Genomic DNA, 15,702 nt, shown 5'->3' with positions numbered 1-15,702 from the left:
TATAGACACAAGAAACCTCTCTTTTTTAGTTTTTAATTTTAGATGATTCTGTCTTATTTAACCTATGCATGGTATATTCACGTGTACATCCCTGGAAGGGTTGGGGGTTGGGTATAAAATTCAAGGAAAAAAGGGTGAAAAAGTGTAGCAGTGGAGCTCACTGGACATTGATGAAAGTAAATTATACAACTCATGGGTGGAGACAGGAGTCAGGGAGTGGGAAAGAAGGAACAGAAGACACAATAAGAAAGGAAATGTACTCATTGCCTCACTCATGTAATTGTGATCCTTCTGTACATCTCCTCCATAATCACAGTAAAGTAAATTAATAATAAACAAAAAGCTGGACTTTTGGTATAACCAGTAAATATGTGGGGTAGAGGCATATATATATATATATATCACACAAACATGCATATATATATAATATCTCAGAGGGTAGCAGTATGTCCATCAGCACCACGTAGGCAGTGCCAGCGAAGATTTGAGAATGTCCTCCATCAAATGTTGGTTCTATGTTCTACATTTTTGAGGTAAGTAGAGGAGTGGGGCAAAGTAGCCATAATCATAACTACCTAGGAGGTACAAGATCCAGAGGGTCTCGGTGCACAGCCATCCAAGACAGAAAAATCTATGCAACTCCATCTCTAGTTAAGCAACCATAAGCCTGGACAGAGCTGTAGTTCAAGTGGGAAAGGAGCACCCTGATCAAATGAGCTGAGGGAACACATAGCTCTGAATTTAAACCCTGGCATGCATATATATATATATATATATATATATATATATATATATATATATATATATACACATATATATATATAATCAAACTGAATTACAGAGAGGTTACAGTTTCATACATTAGGCATTGGATACATTTCTTCTACTGTTTCTTACCTTGTCCCTCATTCTCCCCTCCCCCTCCCCCTCCCCCTTGCCTTTTGGCCCCACCCTCCCCATGAGTTGTTCAGTTCATTTACACCAAACAGTTTTGCAAGTACTGCTTTTGTAGTCGTTTGTCTTTTTTTACCCTGTGTCTCTCAATTTTGGTATTCCCTTTCAATTTCCTAGTTCTAATACCAGTATACCCAGTTTCTAATATACTCAGATAAGATACAAAGAAAGTGTAAGTACAACCACAGGAAGGTGATACGAGGCTACAATTACATATGGCATGTTGAAAGTAGTTACAGCAATTGTTTCTATAACATAGAGTTCATTTCACTTAGCATCATCTTATGTGTTCGTAAGGGTATAGCTATTGGGCTCCTGTGATCCTCTGCTGTGACTTGCCTAAACCTGAGCTAATTATTCCCTATAAGGGAGACCATAGAGTCCATGTTTCTTTGGGTCTGGCTCACTTCACTTAGTATAACTTTTTCCAGGTCCTTCCATTTCCTTACAAATGGGGCAATGTCATTATTTCTGATAGAGGCATAAAATCCCATTGTGTATATGTACCACATTTTCCTGATCCATTCTTCTACTGAAGGGCATCTGGGTTGGTTCCAGATTCTAGCTATGACAAATTGCGCTGCGATGAACATTGTTGTGCTGGTGAACAAAATAAAAAAAAAAAAAACAGAACAAAATAGAGTCATCTTTTATTTTACATGAACCTGGAATTTTACTGTTAGGAAAATTCTAATTGAGTCAGTGCTCTGGGGATGTTCTATGTTCAGCAAGATTCTGAATCTGGTTTTTAGAAGACATTCATATTTCCCTATGTTTCTATCAACTTCATTAAACTGAAAGAAAGAGAGATTGGGGAGCGAGAGAGACAGAACAGAATACAGGGTTCTCTGTTTCCTATTTCTGTAGCTTAAGTCAAACTGAATAACATCTTCCTCTGATGACAACTATAATCACATTTTATATTGAAGAATATGAATGAAGTTTAGAGGTATTAGTGTATTTTGTGATTCAGTTTAAGACATATTCTAATGAGAACACAAATTATGGATTTGACACTAAGTAACTACAGGCAGATATTTAAATACACTAAATATCTAGCACCTCCAAGCTTCTCCTTCCCTGTATCTTTAAACCATGGTGGTCTGTAATCAAAGAACAGCCAAGAGTACATTGTATACATAGTGAAAGGTTAGCAGAGATAATGTACTAAAATAGACTCTTCTACTCCAGGAAGAAAAGAACACCAAGTATACAAGATGGACTTTTTCAACACCAGTACCTACCAACCTTTTCTTCTGACCGGCTTCCCAGGTTTGGAGAGCTCACACAAAGTGATTTCCATTTTGTTCTGTGCCCTGTACATCATTGCCCTGATGGGTAACAGCACCATCATCGTGGTTATTTGGGTGGAGCCATCACTTCATACTCCCATGTACTTTTTTCTCTCTATGCTGGCTGCCAGTGACCTGGGTCTCTGTGCTACCACCCTTCCCACTTTGCTTGGGCTCTTTTGGTTCAATGTGCGTGAGATAAATTTTGATGCCTGCCTGGTCCAGATGTTCTTCATTCATGTTTTCTCATTAATGGAATCAGGCATCTTACTCACCATGGCTTTTGATCGTTATGTGGCCATCTCCAACCCACTCAGATACAGTGCTATTTTGACCAATGCCACGATTGCCAAGATAGGGGTTGGGCTTTTGCTTAGGGCTGTGGCTGTTATATTGCCAGGCCCTTTCCTCATTAAGAGACTGAGGTTTTGTGAGGCCAATGTGCTCTCCCACTCCTACTGCCTCCATCCAGACATCATCAAGCTCTCCTGTTCTGACCATCGTATCAATAGCATTTACGGCCTCATCATCATTCTCATCACCTTTGGAATGGATTCTGCGCTTATCCTGCTGTCTTATTTGAAGATCTTGATCACAGTCCTAGGCATTGCCTCCCGCATAGAACAGTTCAAGGCACTCAACACTTGTGTCTCCCACATCTGTGCGGTGCTGCTGGTCTATGTTCCTATGCTGGGTGTGTCAATTATCCATCGCTTTGGGAAACATGTTCCCTCGGTCGTGCACATTATCATGGGCTTTGTATACCTGCTGGTCCCTCCTGTCCTCAACCCTGTCGTATACTGCATTAAAACCCAGGAAATACGTACTCGCATTCTGGGAAATCTGATGAAATCTTAGCAGAGAAAGCTTTGGGCCCTCGTGCAGAGTTTTGGAATAATCCTCATGAAATCGAATTCTTGTACATGAAAAAATGGAGCCAATGTTATTTTTTAATATACTCAAATCTGTCATGTCATGGACTTTTCTCTCTCTTTTCTTCTAGGTTCCAAAGTTCTTTTTTGTTTGTTTGTTTGTTTTTTTGGTAGTAGTAGGGCTTTGAGCTCAGGACCTCACACTTGCTAAGCTGATGTGATACCACGGAGCCATGCCTCTTGCCTTGCTTTTCCATCTTTATTTTTGGATATGGTCATGCTTGCTGATTAGGAATGTGAGCTACTTTTATGCTGCCCAGCAACACTGGTTTCCCAAACCCTCAGCACCAAGTCCAGCTTCCCTTCTATGGAGACTGGGTCCCAGGATTTTTCCATCTTACAACATCATCGTCCCAATCTGTCTTTTATGTAGTTTGGATGATAGAGAATGTATGGTCTAATATATACAGTGGGTTGTGCAGGGCTGTAAAGGAAATCACCAGGAGTTTCTAGCTTAAACTGGCTTAGAGAGGTTAAAAATCCTCAGCACAGCCAGTTTGCTTTCTTACCAAGCTGTTTGTATGTTGTTTCACTTCTTGTCTGAATGCATCAACTAGGACTTTCACTGCCATTCATTCATTCATTCATTCACTCATTCATTTGCTGGTCTTGGGGCTTGAGGGTCTTGGAGCTGTCCCAGAGCTTCTTTCTTTTGCTCTAGGCAAGTGCTCTACCACTTGAGCCACAGTGCTGCTTCTGGAACTTTTGAATAGTTAATTGGAGATAAAGTCTTATGGACTTTCCAGCCTGGGCTAGCTTCCAACCACAATCCTCAGATTTCAGCCTCTTGAGTAGCTAGGATTACAAGCATGAGCCACCAGTGCCCAGATTTTAATTAATTTTGAAAAAGAATATTGAAAGCAGGTATCCTAAATAATTGAAAACTATGCTTTGAGAAATTCAGATAAATAATGTAAGAAGGTTTAGGACAAACTTAAAAGTGTTACAAGAAAGTTAGTGAAGTTTTACAAGTGCTAAAATCCTGTTGTGTAAGTCATCCCAACTTCCTTTCCTATGGTTTATTTTCCTAGTTACTTTGATTTTAGATAGAGATTTAGAAATAGCTCCTAAGCTTCTCAGAAGAACATTCTGGAATTTGAATCAATATTGCCATGTATCTATGGAAAAATATAGAGGAATAAATAATGTATAAAAATAATAATAGACTTAAGAAAAAATTATGTGATTTTAGTAATTTGATACTTTTCTTATTCTGATACTGGTAGAAATGCAATATGCCTTCAGAGAAAAAAGATGAAGAGTTGAATTTTTAGGAGAACAAAGAATGTTAATAGGAATTACATACAAAATACTCTAAATGTAAAAATAGAACTAAAAGAAAGCATACAGTGCTTAGTAAGGATGTTGAATTTAGAGATCTTTTACAATGTTGGGTTCTTCAAGTATAGTATGGTTGTGCCTAGTTATATATGGAGAATTGATTTATTTGTATTCAAATAAGAGAAGTATTTTAACAGGAGCAAAATGTGAGATACACATACTCGCACGCACACACACACACATACACACTAGAATTCTATGCCTCCATCAGAAAGAATGACATCACTTGATTTGTATGGAAATGGAAAGACTTGGAAAAGTCATATTAAATTAAGTTAGTCAGACCCACAGAAACATAGACTCCATGGTTTCACAATTAGTATATGTTTAGGATTGTCTTAGAAGAGTTTCACAATAGCTCAATAGCTATGTACATCTGACCATATAAAATGATGCTAAGAGAAATGAACTCCAAAATATGGAAACAAGAGTTTTTTCTTTGTTGTTGTTTTTAATGTACTTTGTAAAGTTATTTCTTTTTCCTTTCATCTTTCCCCCTCCCCCTATGGTTTATTATCTATTATCACTGTATTTAATTTTGGTGCCCGGTGTATTGTATATACGTTTCTCTGAATTGGGGAAGAAAAGGGGAATAACAAAATGGTGAGACAAAGGGCAAACCAATGCAGTGATACTCACAAGACAATATGTTGGAAATAAACTTTAGAACTGGCGGGAGTGATTGGGTTATAGGAAAAGTGAGAGAAAAACAAGGGAGGGTATAACAATGTTCAACAAAGAATGTACTCACTACCTTACATATGTAATTGTAACCCCTGTGTACGTCACCTTGAAAATGAAATTAAATTTAAAAAGGAGCATATATATATATGGATAATACATATTAAGTGGATCTATCTAGTATGTAATATATATTATATATAACATATATAATACATATATAATATATGCCTATACATACATACATATACATTACAAAGTAGATTTGTGCCCCCAAAATAAAATTATTTTAATTCATCATAGTATGCAAGCCAAATAAAATATAGGCCTAAGTATTTCTTCAATAGAAGGGTAATGTTGATCAAAACTCATTGTACTTATAACCTGACATAAAATTGAAACCTCTTTGTAAAATTACTTAATAAAAATAATTGTTGACTAGTCTTATCTCCCAAAATTAAGCTTATTAACAAATTTAAACTTGTGTAAGTTGATAAAGATCATTTTCTCAATGAGATTAAATCATTCTCATTTGTATTCATAAATATGTCCATAAGTAATAACTTATTTTATTAAGTCAGGGCACATTAATATGAAAATCAATATGAAATATCTAAATATAATTGTGATTCATGTCTAAGAATATGTTCATGCTGTTATAAAGAGAATGATTGTATGTGTGAGGTGACAGAGTAGAATTGAAATACACCTTTTGTTTGTGAATTTCTGACTACATTTGCCCATTTTCTTCCATGTAGCTTATCCTTATAGCTTACTTAATTTTCTGTAAATCTACAAATGTTCAATAATGCTAAAATCTATTAATTTTTAAGTAAGAACTGCATTTCAAATGGAAGAGCTCTGTAAGTTCTCCATTGTACGATTTTCTCTACAAGACCTCAAAATGTTGCAGCAAATGTCAGCTTTTGAGTTAAAAATAAATGTAAAGCCTAAATGGTGGTCATAGAAAATGTTAATGTCTCAGAAAAGGCAAGCCATAAGAAATCTCCTTGTTTTTACATTCTGTAAGAAGTAAATTTGGAGCTTGCAAATGCATGCAGATACCTTGCTGAAGAGTCTGTCTCAGATGGAACTGCTGCACTTCAAAATTCGAAAATAGCATTGAAAAGCTTGAAAGACATGTGAGTCAACTGATCCAAATCATGCTGTGAAAATAGTCACTGAGCACATGAAATTCCCCAAAGACCTCCCACCCTGGGGTAGTTCCCTGGCTGTTGTGATAAATATCAATGTACGATACAGATGAGTCTATAGACCTGACTCCTCTGAGCTTTGGAGTAAGACATGACTCGTTCAACTAAGTCTTAGGAATATCACAGTAAAAGGTGCTAAGGAAAAACCTAAGATCTACCTTTTTATGTTAATTATGATTTAGAAAAGCCATGCATCCACAAGGTAAATTAGCACTTTTAAGTAATTGAAGCTGTGACCACTGTAGTTAGCATTTCTGGATTAAAAAAAATGGTTTATCTTACATGCTGGGAGATGATATTGGGATAGATAATGCTTCAGAAGCTGAATCTCTGCCTGTGGCAAATTAGTACAAGAACAGTAAATGTACCAATGTTCTTCATGCTGTAGTTGTTCCTTTCATAGCATTAAACATGTGAAGGTCTAAAAACAGTTTTAAAGAGGAAATTTGCTACATTGTAAACAACTTGGTACATATTTTTAATTATTACTATTTGATATGTTGGTTACATTGCCAGTTTCTATACTGAATTTTGTATTTAAACATACTGTTACTTAATTATCTGACATCGTTACACTGCAAAGCCAGGTACTGCCAAGGAGATAACCAAATGAACAAGGCAAACTTTAGTCAAGAGGCTAATACAATTAGGATTATACCTCTTTTTTGCTGTTTATAATATTCACTTTTTCCTTTTAAAAAATAGACTTCTTTAAAATTTTTATTAATTTCTTTATTATCAAAGTGATGTACAGAGGTGTTAGTTTCATACGTAAGACCGTGTGTACATTTCTTATCCAACTTGTTACTTTTTATTTAAAAATGATTGTAAGGGTGGGGGAGATGATACAGTTCCATAAGTAAGGTAATGAGTCCATTTTATTTTAAACACTGTTACTCCCTCTCTTATTTTCTCCTGACTACGCCTCTCCACTCCCCTCCCCCAGATTTCCAGCATATTGTCTAGTGAGTACCATTGTTGCATTAGCTGCTGTTTCTGTGATTCCCTTTCCCTTCCACAGATCAGATAAACTTACATACAAGACAAAGGGTACAGAAAACTAAAACCGAAAAACATAGAAATAATGGCATACAGGACATAATAAGAACCCCTTGTTTCCAGTTCTTGGAATACATTTTGATACACTTCATTATATATGGTCCTATATACTTAGTAATTGGGCAATTGTGATCCACTGCTAAGAATATCTTAGACATATTCTAGTTATTACAAATGAGGGAAACCATGCAACCTATATTTCTTTGTGCCTGGCTTGCATCACTTAATATTTTTTTTCCTTCATTATTGTCAAAGTGAAGTACAGACTAGTTACAGTTTCATATGTAAGGCAAGTACATTTCTTATCCAACTTGTTACCTCCTCCCTCATTTTCCCCCATCTCCCCTCTCCCCAGTTCCCTCCCCCCATGAGTTGTACAGTTGGTTTACACCAACTGGTTTTGTAAGTAGCACTATTGCAATGGTTTTTCTTTTTATCCTTTGTCTCTCATTAATATAAATTTTCCATGACTTTCCATTTTCTTACAAATTTGTTCTGATGGAAGCATAGAATTCCATTGTATGTATGTATGTATATGTATGTATGCACATACATACATATGTATGCATATACATACATACATACACAGACACACACAGACACACAGACACATACACACACACATATATGATCTATTGAGGGTTGATCATCTGGGTTGGTTCCATATCTTATTATCCTTAGTTATAAAAAAGGGGTTTCAATTCTTGTCATGTTTTGAACACAATGTATCTTCATCAATAATCACAACTTTTATCATTCTCTAAATCTCTCCTAACCTCACCCATCCCCTCAAGTTAACTGGATCCATTTTCATTTGTGTGCATTGAATATTATGACTGCATTTCCCCATCCTTTCTTTTTCCATTCATCTACCTCTCTCCCTTGACCTTCCTCCCTCACTCTGACATGTTCCACCTACCTACTATTTGTTTTTAACAGTAAATGTGTAGTTCAAAGAAGTTATACATTGCAATCCTCCACTGCATATATTATATATTAGTTAATATGTTTGTGGATGTCTGCATATAATACTGCATGTACTTCCATATATATTTATAATTAGATTTCCTTTATATGTTTTTATGTATGCTCTTGGACCAGAAAATTTTACATCTTCTCTCTCATCTGAGCATAGAAAGAGAGAAAAGAAGTGGTAGAATAGAATTAATACAGTGTGAGGGTAATAAGATAAATGTAGAATATGTTTTCATGATGAGATTATGTACCTTACTTCTTTTTAAAAATCTGATAATATCTAAAAAGAATTTCACGTAATGCAGCGGCTGAGTGATACTTTTACTCATAATTTCACATCCAGGTGGTGGTGTGACAGCCCCATTTCAGATAGTAGAGCTGGTGCAGATCTTATCTTGGCAGTTATTTCTACATTGAATAACATTTGTTATCCATGATTGACACTCCTAAGAGTTGTAAGCAAAACATATGAAGAAAAAAATACATTGCTTTGCTAACATTGCTGTTTTTGATTACCAACATAATGAACTGAAATGATGACTTAAAGAATTGAAAGGAGAATAATTTGTACTTGAGACATTTTTTAGAAAACCCATTTGATTTTTAGCCTTTTATTTATTTATGTTTATTCTCAAGGCGATGCACAAATGGAGTATAGTTACATACGGTAGTAAGTATGTTTCTTGTCAAACTTGTTACCTCCTCCCTCATTTTTCTCCCACCTTCCTTACACCCCAAGCTCCCACCCCCACCTGAGTAGTATATTTAGTTTACAACATATTGTCATGCTGCATTGATTTGCCTATTACCCTTTGTATTGCCATTTTGATATTCAGCATCCCTTCCCTAATTCAGACAAACATACATATCTAATACCCAGGGCACCAAAATCAAATACAGTGGAAACCACAGAGAAGATAAACAAAAGAAAAAAAGTCATTTCCCATAGTAGCTTAAAAATAAAAACAACAATGATAAACTGTTTATTCCCATAATTTGGAGTTCCTTTAACTTAGCATCATCTTATGTGATCATATATTGAGCTATTGTGATCCTCTGCTAGGACTATCCTAGATATATACTAATTATTACCAATGAGAGAAACCATAGAGTCAATGTTTCTTTGGGTCTGTCTCACTTCATTTAGTATGATTTTTCCAAGTCTTTCCCTTTCCTTCTGAATAGGGCAATGTCATTCTTACTGATAGAAGCATAGAATTCCATTGTGTATATATACCACAATTTCTTGATCCATTCATCTACTGAGGGGTATCTGGGCCGGTTCCATATTTTAGCTATGGTAAATAAAGCTGCAATGATAATGGTTGTGCTGGTAGCTTTAGTATGGTTTTGTTGGTAATATGTTGGGTAAATACCCAAAAGTGGGGTTGCTGAAAATCATTTATTTTAAAATAATGCTTGGTGCCCTAAAAATAAGAACCATCCCTATGAAAAAAAGTTGGTGAAAATTTGATTTCATTCTTTTGCTAAATCTGAAGATGGCCATCATGCTATACTATAAGAGTTCATTCATATTGAATAGGCATTGGGTGGATAGTAATAGGGATAGTTTATTTACTATGGATAGGCATTGTTGTGAGTTGTGATATATCTTCTTTTGAGTGTTTGTCTGCTTGGCTCTGTTTAATGAGTTCAGAGATAGTGGTGAGATGGTTGTTAAGCAATAGAGTTTTATTTAACTGCAAGTTAAATAGAACATCTTCTCCTAGCACTTTAAATTTCATGTAAATTTAACTATTCAAGTATTGTCTTCAAAGGCTTAGATGCATGATATGTGGATAGATATTTTCTCTTTGTGGTAGAAAATTTAGGCCAACAGAGAAAAGCCTGAAAATTTAGAGTAGAAAACAAGACTGGAGATCTTCATGCTGTTTCCACCTAAGTCAGATGACACCATAAAGCTACCTTTATCCGTTTGTCTACTGAAAAAATGGAATTTCCCTTCAGTCTTCTAATACATACATATGGATGAACTCTTATAGTAATAAAGAACCCAACTCCTTTTTTTTCTGATGCACACGCTTCCAAACAAAAATAAAAGTACCCCACAGAACTTAAGGGATTTACAACAAATCACTCCTTTATTTGAAAACTTAAATCAATGTCATTGATCAAGATGCATTGTATTCCTAAACTGACAGGATGCAATGAAACTCCTCTCTACAACTACTTAATGCGGACAATAAAATATGTAAATAAACACTTACCTCAAACCATGTTATCCATGACTCAATCTTACTTCATCATATCATTAAGACATGAATCGCTTGGGTGAAAGAATTTCTACTAATGTTTATTTTCTATCTGTTTGCCTACAGTACATTTAATCATCTCTTTGTTACAGCACTCAATTATACAACTACTCAATTCACCTTTTTTCTGCTAACCGGTGTTCCAGGATTGGAAGATGTCCAGATTTGGATCTCCATACCTTTCAGCTTCATGTACCTCTTGGCTGTGATCGGCAATGGCCTTGTTACAGCTGTGGTGGCCTGTGACAGACATCTCCATCAACCTATGTATCTCTTCTTGGCCATGCTGGCCCTCAACGATGTCCTCCTCTGTACTGTCACGGTGCCCCAAATGCTTGTCATCTTCTGGAAGGGCCCTTCCCTCACTCCGTTTGCTGCCTGCCTCACACAGATGTTTTTTGTTCATGCTCTGTTCCTCTCTGAATCCGCTGTTCTGCTAGCCATGGCTTTTGATCGCTATGTGGCTATCTGCACACCTCTGCACTATGCGACCTGGCTCACGGGTTCTCTCATTGGCAAAGTGGGCCTCATCCTAGTGGCCCGGAGTATAATTGTTGTCACCCCTGGTGTCCTTCTCATTCTCCGGCTGCACTTCTGCCGAAGCAACATCATCCACCACACCTACTGTGAGAACATGGGCATTGCCAAGCTGGCCTGCAATAGCATTGCCCTTAATAGCATTTATGGACTCAGTGCTGCCCTCCTCACCACGGGACTGGACTTTGTGCTCATTTTTCTCTCCTACTGGCTTATCTTGAGAACAGTCCTGCAATTGCCGTCCAAGGAGGCCCGGACAAAGGCCTTTGGGACCTGTGGAGCTCACATATGTGTCATCTTGATATTCTATACCCTAGCTTTCTTTTCATTTTTTACCCATCGCTTTGGGCACCGTGTGCCCAGACATACCCTTATCCTCCTGGCAAACCTCTATTTACTGGTGCCACCTACCCTGAACCCAATTGTTTATGGAATAAAGACCAAAGAGATAAGGGCAAGAGTACTAGGACTCCATTGTCAACCAAGATGACCTAAATGCCCACTCCTTTAAATGGAATGAACAAGGAAGGTATAGGTGGCTCACATCTGTAATCCTAGCTTCTTAGGAGGCTGAGATTTGAGGATGGTGGTTCGAAGCCAGCCTGGGCAGCAAAGTCCATGAAATTCTTATCTCCAATAAATTATCAGAAAACTCTGGAAATGGCGCTGTGGTTCAAGCTCAAATGGTAGAGTGTTATCCGTGCGCACAGACAAGTTCATAGGCTCAGAGACAGGGCCCACACACCCTGAGTTCAAGCACCAGGATTGGTGAAGAAAAAAAAGAAGGAAAGAAGGTAGGAAAGAAAAGAAGAGATAGAGAGGTGGGAGTGGGAGGGAGGGAGGGAGGGAGGGAGGGATGAAGAAAGGAAGGAAAGAAGGAAGGAAGGAAGGAAGGAAGGAAGGAAGGAAGGAAGGAAGGAAGGAAGGAAGGGAAAGGGAAGTCAACAGAGAATTTACAATACAAATGCTACTTCAATGTCAGTTTTCCATGGGCAAAAGTAAATGAAATTTCACTGAAATCATGGATTACTTTTAAGGTCTAGTTCACTATTATATCAACAATGTCCAGAATATATGAAGAATTTAATAATTAGTTTCTGAATAGATGAACTCCTTAATCAAATATTAAATAGTAATTTTTTTTTTATTTTTTTGGCCAGTCCTGGGCCTTGGACTCAGGGCCTGAGCACTGTCCCTGGCTTCTTTTTGCTCAAGGCTAGAACTCTGCCACTTGAGCCACAGCGCCACTTCTGGCCGTTTTCTGTATTTGTGGTGCTGGGGAACTGAACCCAGGGCCTCATGTATAGGAGGCAAGCACTCTTGCCACTAGGCCATATCCCCAGCCAGTAATTATTTTTCTTGAACTTTCCTTATGTTTAGGATATATTTGTAGGGTACTTTCTTTAGCTTTTTTCTCATAATTGTTTCCCTTGGGAATGTTGCTTAGTGGTAGAATGCTTGCTTAGCGTGAATGAAGCCCTGGGTTTGATTCTTCAGTACCACATACATAGAAAAAAAGCTGGAAGTGGTGCTGTGGCTCAAAAGGTAATGTGCTAGCCTTGAGCAAAAGAAACTCAGAGACAGTGCTCAGGCACTGAAATCAAGCCCCAGGACTGGCCAAAAAAAAAAAAAAAAGTTTCCTTTTCTTTCCAGAAAATATCTTTCTCATATTTACTATACTTTAATGTTAACAAAGATTCTGCAAAACACAGACTATTTTATGGAATTAATCTGATTTACAATCTAACCTCTAAGGATAAGAATAACTACAGTGACAAATAGGAAAACAAACAAGCTGCCACAGGGACCCCAACTGCAGGAGAACGTTGCTGAATTGGTGTTTGCAGCTGTATCTTAAAGGCACTGATGTCAGGAAATTACACCTAATTCTCTCAAAATAGACAATATCACAATCCTAGATCAATTCATGATCCGTACAGTCCCTTAAAATTCTGAATTAATATGAATACAATTACAGTTGTATTATTCTGAATAATAGGAAATGTTGATATAGAAAGGCTCAATGGAAATCTTAGACAATATACTAGATAGCCTTGATTTCATAATCCTCTCTCCTCAGTATCTCAAGTGCTAGGATATACAGATGTGCACCATAATTTTTGTTTTGTATATAGTTTCTTACACTTCCTCTTCCCACATCCAGCAGTCTTTTGAATTGCATAGACCTATCTGCTATAATTTTGAAATCTAACCAGTTTTCCTCACTATAAAACATTTACTTTCAGCTTAAAGCTCAATTTTTTCTCTTCTACAAAGACTGCATAATTTATATTATAAACATAATGAAAAAAAAACTACACACAATCTGATAACTGAATTAGTTGGATTAAGTGTCTTGAATGAAATCTATTGGCCTCCTTTTGCTTGTAAATGAATATGGATGTTTCTAGATTCTGTGTGTAATTAAAAATGTTTCTGTTGTTTAATCAGAATGAATAACTAAATATCTAATTGGATTTGTGAGATGCTTTGCCACAACTGTATGTATGGAAGAAAACAGCAAACACCTAAAGATGAGAAGAATAACTTACTATTCAATCATATAACTGCTCATCTTTTCAGCAAATGTACTTTGCTGGGAAGAAGTATCCTAATAAATGATTCTTTTTTCTTGTCAAATTTTAATTTGTTATTAAAGATGTGATGGACTGAAGGTTTACAATTACATATGTCAGGTAAAGAGTACATTTCTTTTTAGACAATGTCACCCCTTCCTTTGCTCTCTTCCAGTTTTTCCCCTCCCTTCCCCACCCACAAGTAATATAGTTAATTTTCAACACAGTATCTAGTGAGAGCCACTGCTATATTTGTTCACCTTTTGTCCCTCCATATTTATGAAGAATAACGTTTTCTAAGTGTCTTTGTTGAGATACATTTAAGAATATAAAGTAATTATAGAACTCTATGCTTTATAAGAGCCTGATAACAGCTCAAAAGTTTGATAATCAAAGCCTATATAACCATTTAAAATGGTTTTACTGGCACATAAAAACTTTAAATCTAGAATCTCATAGTTAATGTACTTTTATTAAGAACAAAACTGGGGGCTGGGGATTTAGCCTAGTGGCAAGAATGCCTGCCTCGGATATACGAGGCCCTAGGTTCGATTCCCCAGCACCACATATACAGAAAACGGCCAGAAGCGGCGCTGTGGCTCAAGTGGCAGAGTGCTAGCCTTGAGCGGGAAGAAGCCAGGGACAGTGCTCAGGCCCTGAGTCCATGGCCCAGGACTGGCCAAAAAAAAAAAAAAAAAAAAAGAACAAAACTGACTTTCAGATCACAGCCATTAAAGTATGTTAAAAATCTATAGATTTAAAATACATTCTGAGTTTAAAGGTCATATTTGAAAGATTATCATATATAATTGATATTTACGCAGCATATAATTGATGGTGATGTTCATATTAACAAGAAGCAGGTTCTAATTCAATTTTATTCTAAATATGTATTAAATGAAGAGTAATGTCTTATCTTGATGTTCATATTTCTTGTCTTACTTTCATCTTAGCTGCCTGAAATTTATAATTCTACTTATTTGTTTGTGTGGTTTATTTTATGTGTCAAATGTGACTTGATGATCAATCCAGGATTTTTTTTAAAGTATGTCCAAATTTTTCATTATTATGTGACTGGGTTATTTATTATTTGTATAATCTGTAATTCTAGAGAGCTACTTTTTATAGTAAAATAATTACAATTCTTTTATATCCTGCAAAATAGTACCTGATATTAAGTCCTTTACAATAACTAGGACCAGGGGCTGGGGATATGGCCTAGTGGCAAGAGTGCTTGCCTTGTACAATAACTAGGACCACAAATCATTCCTAAACTTTTTTCCTTGATCTATTTTTCAATTTAACATGGTGTCAAAGTATAAATTGAAAACAATCACACAATAGAAAAATTGAAGATATATTTTTATATCTGTATATATTGATAAAAGTCGCAGACCAAATTATCTAGAATTTCATATTTCCTACTACCATTAACTTGTAAGCACTTACACCTCAGTTACACCACAGTTTGCCCTAAGTCATTATTAAAACAAAAGTTAAGACAGTAGTTTACCATTAGTGGCTCTATATAGTATCTGAAAGTTTCCAAAATTTTCAGTCTCAAGTGTCTATAAAGTTGAAAGTATTAAAATATTAAATATCACTCATAATATAATAAATGATAGTATATGATCCTATAACTATCACAGAATATAAAAAATCAAAGTTGTAATTTCAAAACTTGATGGATAGCACTGTGAATAAAGGTTCAAATTAGAAATAGAAAACAACAGAAGGAGTGATTTTTAAAATACTCCTCTGCGGGCTGGGGATATGGCCTAGTGGCAAGAGTGCCTGCCTCAGATACACGAGGCCCTGGGTTCAATTCCCCAGCACCACATATACAGAAGACGGCCAGAAGTGGCTCT

At 36.4% G+C, this 15,702-nt stretch overlaps 2 protein-coding genes across 2 annotated transcripts; both read left to right on the top strand.

The window, feature by feature from the left end:
- Positions 1-2,171: 2,171 nt before the first annotated feature.
- On the top strand, positions 2,172-3,104 carry LOC125362381 (olfactory receptor 51L1-like). Its single transcript, XM_048361234.1, has one exon. The coding sequence runs from the start codon at positions 2,172-2,174 to the stop codon at positions 3,102-3,104; it is 933 nt and encodes a 310-aa protein (XP_048217191.1).
- A 7,654-nt stretch (positions 3,105-10,758) lies between these two features.
- Positions 10,759-11,748, top strand: LOC125362379 (olfactory receptor 52Z1-like). The gene has a single exon (XM_048361233.1). The coding sequence runs from the start codon at positions 10,759-10,761 to the stop codon at positions 11,746-11,748; it is 990 nt and encodes a 329-aa protein (XP_048217190.1).
- Positions 11,749-15,702: the final 3,954 nt, after the last annotated feature.

Source organism: Perognathus longimembris, chromosome 13 (genome assembly GCF_023159225.1).
Source record: "Perognathus longimembris pacificus isolate PPM17 chromosome 13, ASM2315922v1, whole genome shotgun sequence".
Lineage (NCBI taxonomy): Eukaryota > Metazoa > Chordata > Mammalia > Rodentia > Heteromyidae > Perognathus > Perognathus longimembris.
Note: the sequence above shows the minus strand (reverse complement) of the source record. Positions and strands in the feature narration are given on the sequence as shown.